Source organism: Hordeum vulgare, chromosome 6H (assembly GCF_904849725.1).
Source record: "Hordeum vulgare subsp. vulgare chromosome 6H, MorexV3_pseudomolecules_assembly, whole genome shotgun sequence".
NCBI lineage: Eukaryota > Viridiplantae > Streptophyta > Magnoliopsida > Poales > Poaceae > Hordeum > Hordeum vulgare.
In genome coordinates this window covers 532,658,979-532,684,339 of record NC_058523.1, presented here as the reverse complement: position 1 = coordinate 532,684,339, position 25,361 = coordinate 532,658,979, and the positions used below count along the sequence as shown (strand labels likewise).

Below are 25,361 nucleotides of genomic sequence, written 5' to 3'. Positions count from 1 at the left end.
ACGAGGAAGAAGGTTACACTAGTTAGTACGTAGGAAATATTCTGCATGCTTTTGTATGGATATAAAAGATGAAATATGAGAGAATTATATGTGAAGAAGGAAATTTGAGACGCGACCGATGAGTATGTGCGGACGCGCCCGGATGCGTCCACGAACGTTTGAGGGACCGAATTTGCAAGTTTTGTGTGTAGATGCTCTCACATAGTATTACAAATTTTCTCGTTCGTAAGAGCATCTCTAGTGGATGGTGTAAATTTGAACGTGTATATCTTCATTTACACGTTGTTAAATTATACACGTCCCAATTTTTTAGTGTAACGTGTAAATTAGGACGTGTATATTCCAACGGCTATATTTCAAACGGCTATATTTTCAAACGGCTATATTTGTAATGCAGCTATCAATAAACTAGCGGAAAGCATCAAATTATTCTTACAACAACTAGCAGAAAGCATCAAATTATTCTTACAACAACTAGCAGAAAAACAGTAAATTGTTCTTACAACAACAACATATAGCTCACATTACTCTAGGCCACGAGCAAGGATCTCCTTCTGCTTAGCTTGGTAGAACTGTTTTTGCACATCAGTCATACCACTAGTGTCGATGAGCATGATCCTCTCATCTAATTCAAACTGTCTTCATGCATCCTCCCTATCGTTTCGTGCATCCTCCATCTTTTTTAGTGCAATCTCATCTTTTCGCAATTCAAGTTGCTGCGCGTAGCGAGCATTTCTTGCCGCCTCTTTGATCTCATCCTTCTCTTGCTTTGCTGCCCACACAGTTTCTAATGAAAGCTTGGAAGCAATGTCATCAGCCTTACCTCTCTTGTCCTTCTTCACACCATCAGGTCTTTTCTCATGTTCAAGAGCATCAGTGCGTATCGAGGTAGCATCAGTACGTACCGAGGATGCATCAGCCAGATCATTGGTGGCTGTGCCCGGACTTGCATCAATGGTCTTCTTTTGTTTCTTCACAGAAGTTTCAAGTTCTCTTGTGTGCCACTTTGGATACTTCGAAAACTCTATGTAGCAATGCATCAATGTGAAAGGCTTCTTTTTGTTAGGATCCATTTCCTTGAACATAATATGTGCATCGTTTGTCTGCACATATAAATATATGGTTAAAATATGGACAACACATATAGAATATTGCACATCACATATTGGCGCATACCTTTTCTTCTATAGTCCTTCCACTTTGTTGCCTATTTAAGATCTGCTGAAGGCAACCACAAAATTTAGAGGTCTCTCTGTTAATGAATGTGTAACGGCAATTGATTGCATTATCATTTCGCTCCGGCCATGATGATTCCTTCTGTCTATTGTAGTACTCTGAAATTCTAGCCCAATAAGTATCTCGGTTTTGATATGTCCCAACAATATCCAAACTTGTATTTGCCCATGCTGCTATGAGAACCTTGTCGTCATCACTAGACCAATTTTTTCCTATGTTGGATTTTCCTTTCTGTGTTATTGCAGAACGATGCTGAATTGATGGAGTTGCCTGCTCTCCAATTGGACTATCTGGTTGTGTTTGTGTGTAACCAAAATCAATGATGTCCAAGAAGGTTTGGTCATCATTCATCTGCAAACAATAGACAAATACAAATACAAATTTTAGACAGCTATTTTAGACATCAAATTGATAGCAATGGACAACAATGAACAACAACAATGGACAGCAATGGACATCAAATTCTACAGCGCGCCGTCGCTGCCCTCCATCTCGCCTCACAGGCGCCGTCGCTGCCCTGCATCTCGCCCCACAACGTGCCCCGCACCCCGCCGCCCGCATCCCGCCGCACCCCGCCGCCCGCAGCGCCGCATCCCGCCGCACCCCGCCGCCCGCATCCCGCCACATCCCGCCGCACCCTGCCGCCCGCAGCCCGCCGCATCCCGCACAGCGTGCCGCCCGCACCCCGCCCCGCACCCCGCCCACAGCGCGCTGCCGCATCCCGCCGCAGCCCGCCGCATCCCACACAGCGCCATGCCAGATCTAGCGATTTACCTTGCGAGACGTTGGGACGACGCGAGCTCCACGAGCGTGGCTGGCTCGTGTTTACTTCCACGCCTCCTACCATCGTGGATGGACGTGGATGGTGTACACGTCGTTTTACATGAGCCGCTGGGGGTAAAATGTTGCTGGGATGGTATATATTTGCTATACACCTTCATATAGAGGATCCACTAGAGATGCTCTAAGAACATCTACAATAACGATTGTCTAATTTCAATCTCCACAAGTCCATAGTCGTGCTCGGTGAGTGTGTGTTTTGAGCCTCCATTTGCGCATCCATTCAACCATGTCCCCTACTTCGTTCTGAAATTTTCCGACGAAAGTAAGCTCATGGAGGATGGTCTATTGAATGACACATGCACCACATCTAATCCCATCGTCCATTGTTGTTTAGATTTGCCCATTGATGGTGTGATGGGCATGTCGTGGAAATTTCGCCCAACAAACGTCCTTCATGTAGCAGTGCTTATTATATGTAAAATGCAAATGATTGGTTGGAATGAATAAAAAGAAAAAAGAAAAAGGAGAAAAATGTGATCTGTAGTGGGCCACATCCTATTGTTGGGGAACGTCGCATGGGAAACAAAATTTTTCCTACGCGCACGAAGACCTATCATGGTGATGTCCATCTACGAGAGGGGATGAGTGATCTACGTACCCTTGTAGATCGTACAGCAGAAGCGTTAGTGAACGCGGTTGATGTAGTGGAACGTCCTCACGTCCATCGATCCGCCCCACAAACAATCCCGCGATCAGTCCCACGATCTAGTACTCAACGGACGACACCTCCGCGTTCAGCACACGTACAGCTCGACGATGATCTCGGCCTTCTTGATCCAGCAAGATAGACGGAGAGGTAGAAGAGTTCTCCGGCAGCGTGACGGCGCTCCGGAGGTTGGTGATGACCTTGTCTCAGCAGGGCTCCGCCCGAGCTCCGCAGAAACGCGATCTAGAGGAAAAACCGTGGAGGTATGTGGTCGGGCTGCCGTGGAAAAGTCGTCTCAAATCAGCTCCAATACCTCCGTATATATAGGTGGGAGGGAGGGGACCTTGCCTTGGGGCTGCCGAGTCCAAGGGGGGAAGGCTCCCCCCCCCAAACCGAGTTGGACTTGGTTTGGTGGGTGGGAGTCCTTCCCTTCCTTCCCACCTCCCTTTTTTTTTCCTTTCTCTTTGATTTTCCTTTGTATGGCGCATAGGGCCCTTTTGGGCTGTCCCAACAGCCCACTAAGGGCTGGTGCGCCACCCTTATGGCCTATGGGCTTCCCCGGGGTGGGTTGCCCCCCCGGTGAACTCCCGGAACCCATTCGTCATTCCCGGTACATTCCCGGTAACTCCGAAAACCTTCCGGTAATCAAATGAGGTCATCCTATATATCAATCTTCGTTTCCGGACCATTCCGGAAACCCTCGTGACGTCTGTGATATCATCCGAGACTCCGAGCAACATTCGGTAACCAACCATATAACTCAAATACGCATAAAACAACGTCAAACCTTAAGTGTGCAGACCCTGCGGGTTCGAGAACTATGTAGACATGACCCGAGAGACTCCTCGGTCAATATCCAATAGCGGTACCTGGATGCCCATATTGGATCCTACATATTCTACGAAGATCTTATCGTTTGAACCTCAGTGCCAAGGATTCATATAATCCCGTATGTCATTCCCTTTGTCCTTCGGTATGTTACTTGCCCGAGATTCGATCGTCAGTATCCGTATACCTATTTCAATCTCGTTTATTGGCAAGTCTCTTTACTCGTTCCGTAATACAAGATCCCGCAACTTACACTAAGTTACATTGCTTGCAAGGCTTGTGTGTGATGTTATATTACCGAGTGTGCCCCGAGATACCTCTCCGTCACACGGAGTGACAAATCCCAGTCTTGATCCATACTAACTCAACTAACACCTTCGGAGATACCTGTAGAGCATCTTTATAGTCACCCAGTTACGTTGCGACGTTTGATACACACAAAGCATTCCTCCGGTGTTAGTGAGTTATATGATCTCACGGTCATAGGAATAAATACTTGACACGCAGAAAACAGTAGCAACAAAATGACACGATCAACATGCTACGTCTATTAGTTTGGGTCTAGTCCATCATGTGATTCTCCTAATGACGTGATCCAGTTATCAAGCAACAACACTTTGTTCATAATCAGAAGACACTGACTATCTTTGATCAACTGGCTAGCCAACTAGAGGCTTGCTAGGGACGGTGTTTTGTCTATGTATCCACACATGTAAATGAGCCTTCATTCAATACAATTATAGCATCGATAATAAACGATTATCTTGATACAGGAATTATAATAATAACTATATTTATTATTGCCTCTAGGGCATAATTCCAACACCTATGTGGAGGGCGGCCTGAACATCCCCACATTCTCTTTTTTTTCTCTCTCTCATGTTCGGGTAGTGACCGGGATGTCCTCTCGGACGTATGGGAAAGGTTTGGATGGTCCGATTTTAGATGTTGTAAGAGCATCTATAGTCAGACTCCTTATATGGATCGGGCGGACACAGGGATCATTGATCGGACACGAAAGAACAAAAAAAATAACCCAACCAGACCTCTCATAGTCTGTTTAAATGTTCGGACTGTCTAGCACTCCTCATATTGCCCTCATATATGGAATGAGTATGAGATACGCCTGAACGTGTCCGGTCAGTGGTCCTGCATCCGCCAGATAAAACTTGTCCCATCTTTTCTCTTTATTTATTCTTTATTTTCTTTCTTTTACTTTATCTTCATCAATCACATTCATGTGACCGGATGTATATTGAAAATGAGAGACATGGATGTGAAAGTGAAAAATTGAGAGGTGACCGATTAGTGTCGCGTCCGCGGACGTTTGAGGGGCTGAGTTTGTAGGTTGTGGTTGTAGATGCTCTAAAGAACCAACATCTTTGGTACATCTTCATATCGACATGTGTCCGAGGTAAAGGAAGGATGATCACCACAAAATAGGAGGAGTTAGTTAGGTAATACATCACTGTTTAACATCTCAACAGAAACACTAGTACTCCCTCCGTTCCTAAATATAAGTCTTTTTAGATATTCCACTAGGGGACTACATACGAAGCAAAATGAGTGAATCTACGCTCTAAAGTATGTCTATATACATCCGTATTTAGTCCCCTAGTTAAATCTCTAAAAAGACTTATATTTAGGAACGGAGGGAGTACTTGTTAAGCATGTAAATGAGCATGTAAACATGTAGATTTCAGTTAACATGTGCTAACAAATCTTTACTCATGCTGCATACTAATCCGGTTGGCACGTGCAAACATATCTTAACATCACAAACACAATTAAGTCAACTAAATAGAGTACATATGCTCATACAATTCACTTATCTTTGGCCAACACTTTTTTTCCAGCAAAAACCACTCACAGCCAACCACAACACTCAACATTGTCTCGTTAATAATAAAATGTTTTGTACTGATACATGCCAATTGTAGTTTGCTATCGACAGTAGCCATTCAGTTCAGATATGTAATCCATGGCATTACTATGTTCCAAAAATCCATCAAAACAACACTTATAACTATCCTAACATGCCACATTACGACAACGGTACCACAAACTGATGAAAACCTCTCCATTAACCACGGTTCCAACATGTAGCACACACAAATTCCCCAACCCCCCCCCTTTACAATTGATGTACACGTCCACATCAACAAACCATGACACTTGCGACATCTAGACCGTGTACACGATCAAGGACAAAGAAAAGGAAAGTGTTGCATCCTTAGAATAAGGGTGATTATCTGGGTCGTCGGAAATAAGAGACCCGTCGTAGATTGGACGAGCCTCACTCTCAAGCCGAATTGCGGGGCAATCAAGCTTCGACTCAAGCAAAGAAATCCCGGTCAAAATCGTTGCCGCCAAGATCTTCTCGTCTTGTGGTGAAAACCCTAGCATGTCGTCGTTGAATTCATCGGTGTCTCCTCCTTTCTCTCTTTTCGTTCTTTCCTTTCTTTCCCCTTCAAGTGGTTTTCACTGCATCAATGAAACAATCTGGAGGTGGAAGGTTAAATGCCAAATTCAAGTGAGAATGTGTAGTATTTTTTTACAGTACACACCTTGAAAAATGAAAAATGCTCATACTTATGACCCCAATGAACCAAATAACTACATACATAGACCGAGAAATCGTGAGGCCCTAGTGCTGGCGATTTTTGGTACGCCGAGTTAACAGCTAACTCCAAGCCGCATGATAACACTTGGTCAAAATAATGAAACACTGCAAGTGACCGCATCGGCGTGATCGAAATAACTTTATCCACTTGAACATATCTTCCTATCAAATTCATGTACTTCCATCGTTTTTAAATATTAGACATTTAGGTAGTCCAAACCGAACTGCCAAAATGTCTTATATTAAGGAAAATAGGAAGTACTACTCTTAATTCTTACGTTTTATTTTCTTGAACCGAATGAGTCCTTAGAGCATCTAGAGCCGAACATTGTAAATATGACCTTCTAAATACCCGTGGACATGCCCGGTCAGTGACCGGGTGTGTCTCTTATTTACTCATCCATACAGCCACAAATCTCATTTTATTCTTCATATGTACGGTCACTTACACGTGATTCACTGATTGGTGGAAAGGAAGAGAGAGAAAGAAAAGAATGCATAAAAAAAGAAAAATGTGGTCCGTGATGGGATCGCGTCCTATGTATCGGACTGACCGGGCGCGTCCGCGAGCCCTCGTTTCCTCTCCATATTTGAGACGGATATGAGGGTTCGCGGATAGCCCGGGAATATAGGGACGATATAAGGGATCCGCTTGGGTCTTTATTTCTTCTTTCTTGTCAGACTCTGACCGAGCACGTCCACAAATGTATGAGAGGTCATTTGAACGGTCCGGATGTAGATGCTCTTAATTACGTTCTTTCAACGAGCAGAAAAGCTGGGTGACAATAGCTGCATTTCTACTCAAAATGTAAATGTGTGAAAAAACGGAATCACCAACGTCCCTAAAATCTCTCTTGAACTTAATAGGAAGTTTCTCCAAAACCACCCATGTTCCAACTCACCCATGTGATCGCGTCCTATATGGCGGACTAACCGGTCACGTCCGCGAGCCCTCGTTTCCTTCCCATATTTGAGACGGATATGAGGGTTCGCGGATAGCCCGGGAATATATGAACAATATAAGGGGTCCGGTTGGGTCCTTTTTTTCTTTTCTTTATCCTGTCCAGTCAATGACCTAGCACGTTCACGAACGTACGAGGGGTCATTTAAAGGATCCGGTTGTATATGCTCTTAGCAACGTTTTTGTGGCGAGCAGAAAAGCTGGGTGACAGTAGCTGCATTTCTACTCTGAAAATAAATGTGCGAAAAAAGGAGTCACCAACGTCCCTAAAATCTCTCTAAAACTCAATAGGAGTACGTACTTTCTCCAAAACCACCCATGTTCCAACTGGAGCACGACCTACGTGTCTGATCCCCTCGCACCAAACAAGAGTGTGAGGCACCATCGATCTCCCCAAACCAAAAACCTCTGCTTTCCGTGTGCGATCTCTATCCATCACTCTGCCTAGTCCCACATGTGGGCATGAACGAACGAACGAGCGAGATCATCAGAGGTGGGGGCACACGCGCCCCCCGGGAAACCTTTGTTTACTGCAAAAGCGCCCTGGCCACCACCACCGTAGCCGCAGGCCGGGCCCCCGCCCGCAGCGCCATCACAAATTCCCATGGCGCATCACGCGCCAACCGTTGGCCATGGCCGTGTCAGAAGGCATCCCTCCGCAGCATGCACGGCAGCAGGGTAGCGATCCTAGGCCGGACTGCGGCGATGGATGCATCGATGGCGCCGGCGACGTGACCGCTCGTCACTGCTCCTCGACGAAACGAAACTTCCCAACAGTGTCGTCCTACCTAGGCTAGGCTAGCCAGGGACCTCTCGCCTCTTTCTCAGAAGAATCCTCCAAGAAAACGAAGCCCACATGCTAATGGCGAGACACGCCATTAAACTGCAGGAGCGAGGAACCTTCATGCTGTCTGCCGTCCTGAAGGCCAAGCCACAACCCCAAATGATCCGGAGAATTAATGGATACAAAAGGTGACCCAACACGCGAGAGCACACAGATATTTGGTGCATCCGGCCACCGGCGAGTGCGTCCTGCCATGGATTAGCAAAGAACCGGACTGCAAGACCCCGACAGGGCCTCCACGCCACATGGAAGTATTGATTCTTACTCTAGCCGTTCGGATCTATCCCGTCAGTGGTTCACCGGCAAAGGCACGTCTGGTCGTCATCTGGGCTCATCGCGACTCACCATTGCCGCTCATAAATGGCAACGACTGCCTGTCGTAAGTCGCGCGCCTGTTCTATCACATCAGAACATTCCGAATGGGTGTTCTTCAAGTAAAAAAAAAATGGGGTATGTGTTTCTTTTGATTCGGTTGTTCACCGGATAATTTTGTTACCTCACTGTTTGTCTCAAATTTGTGTGTAGAATCGATACAAGTTTTGGTATGAAAAAAAAGAAGACATTGATCTATTGATAACACAAAATTTGATAGATGCTCATGCATTCTTTGCTAGAATTAAGGCAACATTTACTTTTTTAGAATCAAAGAAGAGACTAGAGGGAAAGCAACGTTACTTCTTTAAAATTAAAGAAGAAAGATGTGTGCAAGGTCAAAAAATTACAGATCAACATTGAAGACATAAAAAAACATTTCTTTGAAGATCATAAAGAAGATATTAATCCAACTAATAAAAAGAGTTATGGATTATCTGTTTGAGATGACTAATTGCAGTATTATTTTGCGTTTCTTTTCTAGCAAAGAATTGATGAATGTATTTCAATGTATCAAAATATTATTGTTAAAATAAAACAAATGTGGCAAAAAAAGTCAGTCGTGACGGATCAAATGTGTCCACGCGCTGAAAAAAATGGGAATGCGACCCATTGTTATATCGGCACGGATAAAATTGGAAGAAAACGGTAAAAAAAATGACGGACGCCGACCCATTGTTATATCGGCACGGATAAAATTGGAAGAAAACGGTAAAAAAAATGACGGACGCCGACCCATTGTTATATCGGCACGGATAAAATTGGAACAAAACGGTAGTTAATTTGGGATGCGTTGGAGTTGGCGTGACAGTGGACAATGCATGGGTGTCCACGAGAAGAAGCGTGTCTCCACTTACTGCAGGATGCAGCACCCAGCGCACTATTTACTTTACGTGCATATTCCCGGCCATCCAGCGTCGGGAGTTAATGGGAAACGTACGTACAGCGAGTACGTAACGTACCAACAAGCACGAAGGAAGGAAAGCTCCACGCCACATGCGCTGCCTCCATTAATGGGGGATGGAGCTCGCCTCGCCACTCCTTTTCTGCGCGCCGCCCCTTTCGAAGGCCTACAAATCTATCCATTTCCATGCCATTCCGAGCACGGGTCCCTCTCCCCGCTTCCACACTCTCGTACGCTCCCCTTTACTCGCCATCGCGGAGGAATTAACCCTCAAAAAACGACCACCGGAATCCAGCCCAAATCCAAGCATCCAAAGCCACCGGGTAGGGCCCTCCGAAACGAAAGGAGTGAGGGAGGGAGGAAAAAGGAGCCGACGGTGCCGGAATATTTGTGGATGGACGCCGCCATTATTGCCGCTGCTGCGATGCGTGTTGCATGATTGCTTGCGGGCTATCTATGCCCGTCTTTTTCAGGGGAATAAAGAGGAGGAGGGAGGAAGCCCGATGCGATTCGGATTCACCAAGAACGCCAGAGGAGGAAGCAATCGGGGAGAGGGAGAGGCAGTGTTCTGATGATTGATTTAAAGTTTGTTGGGTTTGGTCTGGTCCCCCCCACCCGCTTCAAAATTTCTTGCGTTTTTATATGTCCGTGGTGGTGGTGGTGATCCGGCCGAATCCACCTCGGCGTCCAAGAAGCTTCTCCTGCCGTCATCCCATCATCAAATTTGGAACAAGAAATTGCATTCTCAACAGCCCATGTTATATCATCATCAGAAGAAGTAGAATCAGAATCATTTGGGGGGAGGGAACATTTAATTGACATTAACAGAAACTAAAGAAAAGCTTGAGCTTAATTTCGGGAGCGACAGCAACAACAGGGGAGGGGAGCGGAGGGATGGGGTAAATTTGTGGTGCCGGCTTCATCAGTACCCAAAATGGCTACGAGGAAGAAAGAAAGAAAGATCGATCAAGATCACCGCTCCTCGTAGATCCCACGTCTCGCCGCCGGCCACCGTCCGTCCAACGATCCATCCCAACTTGATTTATTATGGCGGGCCGTTAGCACGGCGGGGCGGCGAGGACCTGCGGCTGCTGCTGCGGCGGCGAGGCGATGAACCGGTGCTGCAGCAGCTGCGCCGCCGACGGCCGCTTCGCCGGGTTCTTCTGGAGGCAGCAGCTGATGAAGCTCCTCAGCTCCGGGGACGCGGTGGGCGGGGCCGCCGGCGACTCGGAGTAGCAGATGGCGCACATGAGGGCCGCCCAGTCGCCCTGCTTCCCCAGGTTCTCCCCGAGGGGGAAGCGGCCCAGGTAGAACTCGAGAATGCTGAGGCCGAAGCTCCAGATGTCGCCGGCGTAGCCGTTGTAGTTGCCGTCGTTGAGGTCGGTGTTGATGCGCTCGGGGCTCATGTAGGCGATGGTGCCCACGGAGGAGTTGCAGGGGTCCATGGTCTGGTTCAGGATGCGCCCCACCCCGAAGTCGGCGATCTTCACGCGCCGCCCCGAGTCGATGAGGAGGTTGGAGGGCTTGATGTCGCGGTGCACGATGTGGCGCCGGTGGAGGTAGGCGATGCCGGACAGCACCTGCCGCGCCACGTCCGCCAGGAACACCTCGGACGCGATGCGCCGCCCGTCCAGGGACCCGCCGTCCATGTACTCGAGCAGGATCTGCAGCTCGCCGGCCTGCTCGTACATGCCGTGGCACCGCACGATGGACGGGTGCTCCGCGGTGCGCAGGATGGCGATCTCCCGCGTGATCTGCCGCCGGACGGCCTCGTCGTGGTGCCCGTAGAGCACCTTGAGCGCGTAGGCGCGGCCCGTGGGCGCGTGCCGAACCAGCCACACCGTCCCGCCGGCGCCGCTCCCGACGCGGCGCACGCGCTCCAGCTCGTCCAGCGGCGGGGGCGCGGGCGGCGCGGAGCCGGCCGAGTTGGGCGGGGTCATGGACATGGGCATGGGCATGGACGACGCCCCGCCGGACCCCGACCCCGAGCCCGAGGACGACGGCGCGGAGGACGGGGGCGGGGGAAGCGGCAGCGGCACGGCGAGCGACGTCAGGTCGCGCTGCGGCAGAGGCAGCGTGAGATCCGGCCGGCGCCGCGCACGCCCCGGCGTGCCCGGCTGCTGCGGCTGCAGCCCCGGGCGCGCGTTCGGCGGCCCGCCCGGACGCATCGCGCGCTCTGGCCGGCTGGAAACGCGAGGCTAGCTCGCCCTGCGGTCCGCGCGGCGGGCGGATCGGTCGGCGTCGGTGATTGTCGCCGTATGAGGCTCGCGGGGTGGGGTGGGGTGGGGGTGGGATCGATCGGGTCGGGGAAGAGGGATTGGAGGGAGGCGAGTGTTTTTTATAGGCGCGGGGGAGGCCAAGGGACGGGGAGAGACGGAGGCCAGGGAGCTCTGCTCTGAGCCGAGGGAGATGCAGCCGTGACGCCGGGGGGACGGGCCGGTAATAAAAGAAGCAACTTTCTTTCTCACGGCTCTCTTTTCTTTTCTTTTCTCCCCGCTTTTCGCTCACCGATGGCCGTTCCGCTCCGTCCCGCTGGTTTGCCGTGTCCGTTCCATCCTTGCTCCCGGCCGGCCGTCGCCTCCGTTGCTCTGCGATTCCGGAACGACGTTCACTTGGGCACATCTCTACCACGTCACACATAACAAAGAGGAAATTTTAGTACTACGTGTATATCCCAAACAAGTGAGTGCCTGCCTTTGTATCGTGTTTCTCTAAAATGAAAATGGGCATGTGATCATCCTGCAAAACATATAAACCTATGGTTATCGTATGAGAGCCATGCGAGGACATAGAATTTTTGGGATTTGTGGTGTGTATATTTACTCCCTCTAACGCGGCATAAAGTCTCGTTTTCAGGTCGACGGAATATCCATGTATATGCCCTCATTTACGATTTTCGTTGTAGAAGACAGCTTGCATGATTATTTTGGCACGTGCGCTTGTATCGACCGTTACCGGGATTTTGTTTTGTCCCACATCATTAACTCTCATACATGTGATTGTGTTGATTTGTTTTGTCATGCACTATTAATTCAGAGTGCATGAAGTACATGTAAAGAGCCATGTGGTTCACGATGGCAGGCACTACTTTTCAGAAATTATACCCGAGCTGGCGGGCGGCCACCATTCTTTTGGACAACACGTCTTTCTAAATCTCTATTATTAAAGGGCAATTAACCGTCGTCGTTGTTGTCATCGTGATGATGGTTCGACCCCGTTCGCTCCCCCCACCCCCCCCCCTCTTTCGAAGCCCGCGAGCCCGCCTTCCCTTTCACCGTGGTGATGCTGCAAATTCTTTGATGGTAGTTTAGAAAGACTTGATTTACTGCATTTAGTAGCCCCTATTCATATAATATAATATACTAAGCTACTAGAGTATTGATGATACAACATAAATATAAATAGGAATATGCATGCATACCTTCTGTCTATGAGACATGATTGTGTAACGGTCATATTTTCCATATTCACCTCTCATACATATCTTGAGTTGGTGTAGAAACCAACAACGGTTTGTTGTGTCCTGTTGTCCAACCATAACAAATGCTAATGGGAATATGTTATTATTTCCATCTCTCCCAGCGACAGCTAAGATTTGAGCACAAATATTCATCTTAATAAAGCATCCATTAACACCTATTTATTGAAACAAGCAAACTTTTAAGTAAATATGTATCATTCACATGGTGTGATCTACAAGCATTGTATATAAAGGAAATAAACATGTCACTACCCAATGAATGACATGTATCCATTGAGAAATCCCTCTATTGGTCCAGTTATGCAGAAGAACATAGCATGAAACCTTGGCCCATGATGTGGTCTATTTGTTATAGCTTTTGGAGTAATTGTTGCCACAACAACTCTACTTCCAGGGATTGTATCCATAATGGTTTGAGCATAGTCCCTAAGCCTAGGATACTGTCGCATGTGTTCTCCTAATACAACTTCCACATCAAGGTTCTTGGCCCTATAGGCCATGTGCCTGGGCACATCAACACCATAATTCTCTTGGCAGCTGTCAATCAGAGTGGTTATGCTAGTGCTTGGATCATATCTGAACAATGACTCATTGGTCTTTGCAAGCCACTTTGTACTAACCCAAGATAACTCCGTACTCGTATGGCGAGTGTGCTGCAGTCTCATCTTCTTAATAGCAAATGTATTTTCCCCTTTGATAAGTGCAGCAACTATGCAGAATTTGCACTTCTCTTGTTTGCAACATGCAATGATCCTTTTGTGTGAGTTTCTGTGGTACCTGAAATTCCTTGCATGTGTAATGTGCAAGCTCAACAATGCTTCTCTGAATTGCTGCCGATTCTTAAAGCACATTGACATACACACTGGTGATGTGGTTGCTCAAGTTTTTCATTGTACCATATTCTAGGTTTTGTTTTCTTGGCCCTACTCTTATTGCTTGTATGTAGGACAAAGGCTGGTGACTCATGTCCATCATCAACCTCACTGTCAAACAGCAACTCATGATCTTCTTCATCCGATGAAGGAGTGAAATCAGGTTTCACCTCCTCTAAAACACTAGAGTGTGACCTGGTGGTGGCCCCTCTCCTAACTGGCAGCTTCTGCCTTTTCCTTGCAAGTTGTTGCATGGGTGGTTCTTCTGCTGCAACAACATTCACCTCCTCCTCCTCATCCTCACCCCCCCTCAAACAAATCCTCAACCTAAGTGTTACCCTCATAATGTAAGTGTTCCTCTTCTAATTCTCCATTTGAAGCTTCATCTTCATCTTCTTCATCTGCTAGTATTTTCCCTTCTATTATCTATGTGACTTTAGCAATTGTGTACCTGTCCAGGCTAAAAGGGTTGTTATCACTCTCGTATGCATTCTCCTCATCACTACTCTTATATCCATCCTGCTCCTCTTCCTCCACCACAACTTTCAGCTTCCCCTTAATGACATTTCTAATCTCTTGTGTGCACACAGTAGTATGTTGAGTAGGTTGCACTGTATGTTGGAAATATGCCCTAGAGGCAATAATAAAGTGGTTATTATTATATTTCCATGTTCATGATAATTGTCTATTGTTCATGCTATATTTGTATTATTCGGAAACAGTAATACATGTGTGAATATATAGATCACAATATGTCCCTAGTAAGCCTCTAGTTGGCTAGCTCGTTGATCAACAGATAATCATGGTTTCATGATCATGGAAATTGGATGTCGTTGATAACGTGATCACATCATTAGGAGAATGATGTGATGGACAAGACCCAATCCTAAGCATAGCACTAGATCGTGTTGTTCGTCTGCTAAAGCTTTTCTAATGTCAAGTATCATTTCCTTGGACCGTGAGATTGTGCAACTCCCGGATACCGTAGAAGTGCTTTGGGTGTATCAAACGTCACAACGTAACTGGGTGACTATAAAGATGCACTACGGGTATCTCCGAAAGTGTGTGTTGAGTTGGTACGAATCAAGACCGGGATTTGTCACTCTGTGTGACGGAGAGGTATCTCTGGGCCCACTCGGTAGAACACCATCATATTGAGCTCAATGTGACTAAGGAGTTAGTCACAGGATGAAGTGCTACGGAACGAGTAGAAAGACTTGCCGGTAACGAGATTGAACAAGGTATAGGGATACCGACGATCGAATCTCGGGCAAGTATCATACCGATAGACAAAGGGAATTGCATACGGGATTGATTGAATCCTTGACATCGTGGTTCATCCGATGAGATCATCGTGGAACATGTGGGAGCCAACATGGATATCAAAACCAAGCTGTTGGTTATTGGCCGGAGAGGTGTCGCGGTCATGTCTGCATGTCTCCCGAACCCGTAGGGTCTACACACTTAAGGTTCGATGACGCTAGGGTTATAGGGAAATAGTGTACGCGGTTTCCGAAGGTTGTTCGGAGTCCCGGATGAGATCCTGGACATCACGAGGAGTTCCGGGATGGTCCATAGGTAAAGATTTATATATAGGATGAAAGGTTTTGGACATCGGAAATGTTTCGGGCGTCACCAGTGGCATACCGGGACCACCGGAAAGGGTTCCGGAGGTCCACCGGGAGGGGCCAGCAGCCCCAAAAGGTGACATGGGCCAAAAGGTGGAAGGGAACTAGCCCAGAGTGGGCTGGTGCGCCTCCCACCAGGGGCCCAATGCGCAGGGGAGAGGGAAGGGGGTCAAACCCTAAGCTAGGTGGGCCTAAGGCCCACCAGGGGTGCGCCACACCCCTCCTCCCCTCATGGCCGCCACCTCGTGGCGCAGATGGTGGCTGCCGCACCCTTTGGGGGTGGGAACCCTAAGGGTTGCGCCCCTCCCTCTCCCCTATAGATAGTTGAGGTTTGGGGCTTTTTTGAGACGCACAAACCTCTCTCTCTCTCTCGGCGCAGCCCTACCTCTCTCCTTCCTTGTCCTCCGTTGTGCTTGGCGAAGCCCTGTCGGAGTTCCACGTAGCTCCACCGTCACCACGCCGTCATGCTGCTGGAGCTCTCTTCCTCAACCTCTCCTTACTCCTTGCTGGTTCAAGGCGTTAGAGACGTCACCGGGCTGCACGTGTGTTGAATGCGGAGGTGCCATGGTTCGGCACATAGATCGGAGTCCACCGCGATCTGAATCGCTACGAGTACGACTCCATCAACTGTGTTCACAGTAACGCTTCCGCTTAGCGATCTTCAAAGGTATGAAGATGCTCTTCCCTCTTTATCTTTGCTGGTCTATCCATAGATAGATCATTGTATAGCATAGGAAAATTTTGAATTTACTACGTGGCCCAACAATGGCATCCGAGCCAAGGTTCTATGCATAGATTCTATGCACGAGTAGAACACAAAAGTTGTGGGCGCTGATTTTGTCAATTGCTTGCCGTTACTAGTCTTATCTTTTCCGGCGGTGTTGTGGGATGAAGCGGCCCAGACCGACTTTACACGTACGCTTACGTGAGACTGGTTCCACCGCCAGACATGCACATGGTGCATAAGGTGGCTAGCGGGTGTTTGTGTCTCCTACTCTAGTCGGATTGGATTCGATGAAAAGGGTCCTTATGAAGGGTAAATAGTTTTGGCATATCAACGTTGTGGCTGTCACGTAGGTAAGAAGGCGTTCTTGCTAGAAACCCAAATCAGCCACGTAAAACTTGCAGCAACAATTAGAGGACGTCTAACTTGTTTTTGCAGGGTTTGGTACGTGATGTGATATGGCCAAAGGATGTGATGTTACATGTGTGATGTATGAGATTGATCATGTTCTTGTAATAGGATTCACGACTTGCATGTCGATGAGTACGACAACCGACAGGAGCCATAGGAGTTGTCTTAATTTATTGTATGAGATGCAACGCCATGTGTTTACTAGGTCCACCCAATGGGAGGTGGTAGATCGGGAAATCTACAACCGGTTTGGATGGCGATCCACTGTTAGTATAGGTGATTAGACATCTTGTCCTATTTTTCGTCGGTCATGGCAAACTTTAATTTTAATTTTATTTCATAGCTTATTTGTAAGATTGTACTAGATTGCAAACTTTTAGTTCGCTCTTTCTAATAAAGGGATTGTACACATCTCTCTCATGCACAGCCGTAGGTTATCCTGCTTTTCTAAAAGAAATTAACTCAACTACATGGAGTACATATGGATATAGAGGTCGTTTACCATGGGATACGTCACTTTAATAGTTATATTCGAGCTCGTGAATAGCTACCTTGCTTCGACAAAGCGGCCCTTCCTAAGGGCATGTACAACGGGCGGCCTCAACCTGATGCCCCACAAGTCCACGTAGGATCGGAGCTAGGTTCGGACTAAAAGGTGTAGCTTCATAGTACATAGTGTAGCTTGCTGAGGAGTCGGTCTCATCTAGGTGAAAAGCAAAATAAAGGAAAGAAAATGTAGCTTTGCTGATGCATGCAAGGAGAGAGATCGAGAGAGCAACAGAAAAGCAACATGCATGTGAAGGATGATGGGTCCAGTAGAGAGTGTGGCCTCGGTTGGCCAGATTTTTTTAAATGGTAGCTTCATTACTTTTTGATTAGTTTAAAACCTGAGGCAGTAGCAAGGTGTTGCCTCCGTTGTACATGCCCTAAATATTCCACTAGCCAAAGAATGTGCCATGAATGGAAAAGATGATCATGGGGAGGAATTGAGTTTCTAGCATTGACGGCTAAGTGTGATTGGTTCTGCGAGCTTGATAGATGTGTGGTGGACAGGAAGTCCGGTATACTGAGATGAAAGGAATATATAGTAACATGTCTTGATGTGAATTAGTGGTTTGATGAAAAAATGACATTGAAATCCAAATATGAATTGTGGGCCGCCTTACTTATTACATATGTGCTTAGATATAACTTCAGTCGTAGCAACTTACAAATTATGTGTGGTTAATTGTAGCCAGGGAGAAATATAACAAGGTAAACGAATTCCTCAATAACCCATCTATTGTTTTTTGAAAATGAAAACACATTACATTATTAATGTTGAGGAACGTCGCATGGGAAACAAAAAATTTCCTACGCGCACAAAGACCTATCATGGTGATGTCCATTTACGAGAGGGGATTTCCGATCTACGTACCCTTGTAGATCGCACAACAGAAGCGTTAATAAATGCGGTTGATGTAGTGGAACGTCCTCACGTCCCTCGACCCTCCCCGCGAACCGTCCCACGAACCGTCCTGCGATCCATCCCACGATCCGCTCCGATTTAGTGCCGAACGGACGACACCTCCGCGTTCAGCACACGTACAGCTCGACGATGATCTCGGCCTTCTTGATCCAGCAAGAGATACGAAGAGGTAGATGAGTTCTCCGGCAGCGTGACGACGCTCCGGAGGTTGGTGGTGATCTAATCTCAGCAGGGCTCCGCCCGAGCTTCGCAGAAACGCGATCTAGAGGAAAAACCGTGGAGGTATGTGGTCGGGCTGCCGTGGCAAAGTTGTCTCAAATCAGCCCTAATACCTGAGTATATATAGGAGGGAGGGGAGGGGCCTTGCCTTAAGGCTCAAGGAGCCCCAAGGGGTTTGGCCGAAGGGGGGGAGAAGGAATCCTCCTCCAATCCTAGTCCAACTAGGATTGGAAGGTGGAGTCCTTCCCTTCCTTCCCACTTCCCCTTTTTTTCTCTTTGATTTTTCTTATCTCCTGCGCAGGGGCCTTCTTGGGCTTGCCCACCAGCCCACTAAGGGCTGGTGCGGCACCCCTAAGGCCTATGGGCTTCCCCGGGGTGGGCTGCCCCCCCGGTGAACATCCGGAACCCATTCGTCACTCGCGGTACATTCCCGGTAATGTCGAAAACTTTCCGGTAATCAAATGAGGTCATCCTATATATCAATGTTTGTCTCCAGACCATTCCGGAAACCCTCGTGACGTCCGTGATATCATCCGAGACTCCGAACAACATTCGGTAACCAACCATATAACTCAAATACGCATAAAACGACGCCGAACCTTAAGTGTGCAGACCATGCGGGTTCGAGAACTATGTAGACATGACCCGAGGGACTCCTCGGTCAATATCCAATAGCGGGACCTGGATGCCCATATTGGATCCTACATATTCTACGAAGATCTTATCATTTGAACCTCAGTGCCAAGGATTCATATAATCCCGTATGTCATTCCCTTTGTCCTTCGGTATGTTATTTTCCCGAGATTCGATCGTCGGTATCCGCATACCTATTTCAATATCGTTTACCGACAAGTCTCTGTAATCGTTCCGTAATACAAGATCCCGTGACATACACTAAGTCACATTGCTTGCAAGGCTTGTGTGTGATATTGTATTACCGAGTGGGCCCCGAGATACCTCTCCGTCACACGAAGTGACAAATCCCAGTCTTGATCCATACTAACTCAAAGGACACCTTCGGAGATACCTGTAGAGCATCTTTATAGTCACCGAGTTACGTTGCGACGTTTGATACACACAAGGTATTCCTCCGGTGCCAGTGAGTTATATGATCTCATGGTCATAGGAATAAATACTTGACACGCAGAAAAACAGTAGCAACAAAATGACACGATCAACATGCTACCTTCATTAGTTTGGGGCTAGTCCATCACATGATTCTCCTAATGATGTGATCCCGTTATCAAGTGACAACACTTGCCTATGGTCAGGAAACCTTGACCATCTTTGATCAACGAGCTAGTCAACTAGAGGCTTACTAGGGACAGTGTTTTGTCTATGAATCCACACAAGTATTGTGTTTCCAATCAATACAATTATAGCATGGATAATAAACGATTATCATGAACAAAGAAATATAATAATAACTAATTTATTATTGCCTCTAGGGCATATGTCCAACAGTCTCCCACTTGCACTAGAGTGAATAATCTAGTTCACATCACCATGTGATTTCAACGAATCCAACACCCATATAGTTTTGGGGTCTGATCACGTCTTGCTCGTGAGAGAGGTTTTAGTCAACGGTTCTGAAACTTTCAGATCCGTGTTTTCTTTATAAATCTTTATGTCATCTTATAAATGCTGCTACTACATGCTATTCGGAAATACTCCAAATATCTACTCTACTATACGAATCCGTTTCACTACTCATAGTTATTCGGATTAGTGTCAAAGCTTGCATCAACATAACCCTTTATGATGAACTCTTTAACCACCTCCATAATTGAGAAAAATTCCTTTGTCCATTAGTTACTAAGGATAACTTTGACCGCCGTTCAGTGATTCAATCTTGGATCACTCTGTGTACATCTTAACAGACTTGTAGCAAGGCACACATCAGGTGCGGTACACAGCATGGCATACTTTAGAGTCTACGGCTAAGGCATAGAAGATGACCTTTGCCTATTCTCTTTATTCTGCTGGGGTCGGGTTTTGAGTCTTACTCAAATTCACACCTTACAACACAACCAAGAACTCCTTCTTTGCTAATCTATTTTGAACTCCTTCAAAAACTTGTCAAGGCATGCATCTTGTTGAAACCTCTATTAAGCGTTTCGATCTATCTCCATAGATCTTGATGCTCAACGTTCAAGTAGCGCAATCCAGGTATTATTTTGAAAAACTCCTTTCAAACAACCTTTTATGCTTTACAGAAATTCTACATTACTTCTGATCCACAATATGTCAACCACATATACTTATCAGAAATTCTATACTGCTCCCACTCACTTCTTTGGAAATACAAGTTTCTCATAAACCTTGTACAAACTAAAAAGCTTTGATCATCTCATCAAAGCGTATATTCCAACTCCGAGATGCTTGCACCAGTCCATAAAGGATCGCCGGAGCTTGCATACTTGTTAGCATCCTTAGGATTGAAAAAACCTTCTGATTGTATTACATACAATCTTTCCTCAAGGAAATCATCGAGGAAACAATGTTTTGTCTTCCTATGTGCAATATTTCACAAATAATGCAGCAACTACTAACATAATTCCAACAGACTCTTAGCATCGCTACGAGTGAGAAAGTCTCATCATAGTCAACTATTTGATCTTGTCGGAAACATCTTTGCGACAAGTCGAGCTTTTCTTAATAGTGACTTATCACCATCATCATCTGTATTCCTTTTAAAGATCCATTTTTTACTCAATAGTCCTACGACCATCAAGTAGCTCTTCCAAAGTCTACACTTTGATTTATACATGGATCCTCTCTCGGATTTCATGGCCTCCAGCCATTTGTCGGAATCCGGGCCCACCAATGCTTCTCCATAACTTGTAGGTTCATTGTTGTTCAACAACATGACCTCCAAGACAAGGTTGCCGTACCACTCTAAAGTAGTACGCGACATTTGTCGACCTACGAGGTTTGTAGTAACTTGATCTGAAGCTCTAATGATCACCATCATCAGCTTCCACTTCAATTGGTGTAGGCGCCACAGGAACATCTTGTTGGAATTTTGCCCTAGAGGCAATAATAAATATAGTTATTATTATAATTCCTGTGTCAAGATAATCGTTTATTATCCATGCTATAATTGTATTGAATGAAGACTCATTTACATGTGTGGATACATAGACAAAACACTGTCCCTAGCAAGCCTCTAGTTGGCTAGCCAGTTGATCAAAGATAGTCAGTGTCTTCTGATTATGAACAAGGTGTTGTTGCTTGATAACTGGATCACGTCATTAGGAGAATCACGTGATGGACTAGACCCAAACTAATAGACGTAGCATGTTGATCGTGTCATTTTGTTGCTACTGTTTTCTGCGTGCCAAGTATTTGTTCCTATGACCATGAGATCATATAACTCACTAACACCGGAGGAATACTTTGTGTGTATCAAACGTCGCAACGTAACTGGGTGACTATAAAGATGCTCTACAGGTATCTCCGAAGGTGTTCGTTGAGTTAGTATGGATCAAGACCGGGATTTGTCACCCCGTATGACGGAGAGGTATCTCGGGGCCCACTCGGTAATACAACATCACACATAAGCCTTGCAAGCAATGTGACTTAGTGTAAGTTGCGGGATCTTGTATTACGGAACGAGTAAAGAGACTTGTCGGTAAACGAGATTGAAATAGGTATGGGGATACTGACGATCGAATCTCGGTCAAGTAACATACCGAAGGACAAAGGGAATGACATACGGGATTATATGAATCCTTGGCACTGAGGTTCAAACGATAAGATCTTCGTAGAATATGTAGGATCCAATATGGGCATCCAGGTCCCACTATTGGATATTGACCGAGGAGTCTCTCGGGTCATGTCTACATAGTTCTCGAACCCGCAGGGTCTGCACACTTAAGGTTCGACGTTGTTTTATGCGTATTTGAGTTATATGGTTGGTTACCGAATGTTGTTCGGAGTCCCGGATGAGATCACGGACGTCACGAGGGTTTCCGGAATGGTCCGGAAACGAAGGTTGATATATAGGATGACCTCATTTGATTACCGGAAGGTTTTCGGAGTTACCGGGAATGTACCGGGAATGACGAATGGGTTCCGGGAGTTCACCGGGGGGGGGGGGGGGGGGGGCAACCCACCCCGGGGAAGCCCATAGGCCTTGAGGGTGGCGCATCAGCCCTTAGTGGGCTGGTGGGACAGCCCAAAAGGGCCCTATGCGCATTGGAAGAAAAATCAAAGAGAAAGAAAAAAAAGGGGTGGGAAGGGAAGGAAGGACTCCCACCCACCAAACCAAGTCCAACTCGGTTTGGGGGGGGGGGGAGACCTTCCCCCCTTGGCTCGGCCGACCCCCTTGGGGCTCCTTGAGCCCCAAGGCAAGGCACCCCCTCTCCCACCTATATATACGGAGGTTTTAGGGCTGATTTGAGACGACTTTTCCACGGCAGCCCGACCACATACCTCCATGGTTTTTCCTCTAGATCGCGTTTCTGCGGAGCTCGGGCGGAGCCCTGCTGAGACGAGATCATCACCAACCTCCGGAGCACCGTCACGCTGCCGGAGAACTCTTCTACCTCTCCGTCTCTCTTGCTGGATCAAGAAGGCCGAGATCATCGTCGAGCTGTACGTGTGCTGAACGCGGAGGTGCCGTCCGTTCGACACTAGATCGTGGGACTGATCGCGGGATAGTTCACGGGGCGGATCGAGGGACGTGAGGATGTTCCACTACATCAACCGCGTTCACTAACGCTTCTGCTGTACGGTCTACAAGGGTACGTAGATCACTCATCCCCTCTCGTAGATGGACATCACCATGATAGGTCTTCGTGCGCGTAGGAAATTTTTTGTTTCCCATGCGACGTTCCCCAACAGTGGCATCATGAGCTTGGTTCATGCTAGATGTCTTCTCGAGTAGAACACAAAAGTTTTTGTGGGCGGTGATGTGCGTTTTTCTGCCCTCCTTAGTCTTTTCTTGATTCCGCGGTATTGTTGGATTGAAGCGGCTTGGACCGACATTACTCGTACGCTTACGAGAGACTGGTTTCATCGCTACGAGTAACCCCGTTGCTCAAAGATGACTGGCAAGTGTCGGTTTCTCCAACTTTAGTTGAATCGGATTTGACCGAGGAGGTCCTTGGATGAGATTAAATAGCAACTCATATATCTCCGTTGTGGTGTTTGCGTAAGTAAGATGCGATCCTACTAGATACCCATGGTCACCACGTAAAACATGCAACAACAAAATTAGAGGACGTCTAACTTGTTTTTGCAGGGTATGCTTGTGATGTGATATGGCCGACGATGTGATGTGATATATTGGATGTATGAGATGATCATGTTGTAATAGATAATATCGACTTGCACGTCGATGGTACGGCAACCGGCAGGAGCCATAGGGTTGTCTTTATACTAATGTTTGTGCTTGCAGATGCGTTTACTATTTTGCTAGGATATAGCTTTAGTAGTAATAGCATGCGTAGCACGACAACCCCGATGGCGACACGTTGATGGAGATCATGGTGTGGCGCCGGTGACAAGAAGATTGTGCGGGTGCTTTGGTGATGGAGATCAAGGAGCACGTGATGATGGCCATATCATGTCACTTATGAATTGCATGTGATGTTAATCCTTTTATGCACCTTATTTTGCTTAGAACGACGGTAGCATTATGAGGTGATCTCTCACTAAAATTTCAAGATGAAATTGTGTTCTCCCCGACTGTGCACCGTTGCTACAGTTTGTCGTTTCGAGACACCACGTGATGATCGGGTGTGATAGACTCAACGTTCACATACAACGGGTGCAAAACAGTTGCGCACGTGGAACACTCGGGTTAAGCTTGACGAGCCTAGCATGTGCAGACATGGCCTCGGAACACATGAGACCGAAAGTATGCTCAACTCACGTGATGATCGGACTTGAGCTAGTGTAAGTGGATCATGAACCACTCAAATGACTAGAGAGATGTACTTTTTGAGTGGGAGTTTAGCGAATAATTTGATTAAGTTAAACTCTAATTATCTTGAACATAGTCTAAGTCCACTTTGAATATATTTGTGTTGTAGATCATGGCTCACGCGACAGTCACCCTGAATTTTAATACGTTCCTAGAGAAAGCTAAGTTGAAAGATGATGGAAGCAACTTTGTAGACTGGACTCATAATGTTAAGCTAATCTTACAAGCTGGGAAGAAGGATTATGTCCTTAATGCTGCGCTAGGAGATGAACCACCCGCTACGGCTGATCAGAATGTTAAGAACGCTTGGTTAGCACGTAAGGAGGACTACTCAGTAGTTCAATGTGCAGTCTTGTATGGCTTAGAACCGGGACTTCAACGTCGCTTTGAGCGTCATGGAGCATTTGAGAAGTTCCAGGAGTTGAAGTTTATCTTTCAGAAGAACACCCGGATCGAGAGGTATGAGACCTCCGATAAATTCTATGCTTGCAAGATGGAGGAAAACTCGTCTGTCAGTGAACATGTGCTCAAAATGTCTGGGTACTCAAACCGTCTAGCTGAGCTGGGGATTGAACTCTCGCAAGAGGCTATCACTGACAGAATCCTTCAATCACTGCCGCCAAGCTATAAAGGCTTTGTGTTGAACTACAACATGCAAGGGATGAACAAGTCACCCAGTGAGTTGTTTGCGATGCTGAAAGTCGCACAGTCTGAACTCCATAAAAAGCATCAAGTGTTGATGGTGAATAAGACCACTAGTTTCAAGAGAAACGACAAAGGCAAGAAGGGTAATTCAAAGAAGAGCGGCAAGCCTGTTGCCAATGCGACGAAGAAACCCAAAGCTGGACCTAAGCCTGAAACAGAGTGTTACTATTGCAAGGGTATGGGTCACTGGAAGCGCAATTGCCCCAAGTATCTGGCAGATAAGAAGGCGGCCAAAGAAAAATCAGGTATATTTGATATACATGTTATTGATGTGTACTTAACCGGCTCTCGTAGTAGTGCCTGGGTATTCGATACCGGTTCTGTTGCTCATATTTGCAACTCGAAACAGGAACTGCGGAATAGACGAAGGCTGGCGAAAGATGAAGTGACGATGCGCGTAGGAAATGGTTCCAAGGTTGATGAAATCGCCGTTGGCACAGTTTCACTTCAGTTACCATCAGGATTAGTTATGAACTTAAATCATTGTTATTTAGTGCCTCCGTTGAGCATGAACATTATATCTGGATCTTGTTTATTGCGAGACGGTTACTCTTTTAAGTCAGAGAATAATGGTTGTTCTATTTCTATAAGTAACATCTTTTATGGTCATGCACCGAATGTGAGAGGATTGTTCATATTGAATCTTGATAATGATACGCGTATA

At 46.7% G+C, this 25,361-nt stretch overlaps 1 protein-coding gene and 1 pseudogene across 1 annotated transcript; both read right to left on the bottom strand.

Moving 5' to 3' along the window:
* Nucleotides 1–524: 524 nt before the first annotated feature.
* Nucleotides 525–1,956, bottom strand: LOC123405778 (annotated as a pseudogene).
* An 8,038-nt stretch (nt 1,957–9,994) lies between these two features.
* On the bottom strand, nt 9,995–11,449 carry LOC123401618 (mitogen-activated protein kinase kinase 5-like). The gene has a single exon (XM_045095454.1). It carries the CDS (start codon nt 11,423–11,425, stop codon nt 10,316–10,318), a length of 1,110 nt encoding a protein of 369 aa, XP_044951389.1. The 5' UTR covers nt 11,426–11,449; the 3' UTR covers nt 9,995–10,315.
* Between the last annotated feature and the right edge of the window lie 13,912 nt (nt 11,450–25,361).

Excerpts from the sequence above, each read along its gene's own strand:
- LOC123401618 (XM_045095454.1), bottom strand. The coding sequence starts at position 11,425 with ATGCGTCCGGGCGGGCCGCCGAACGCGCGCCCGGGGCTGCAGCCGCAG.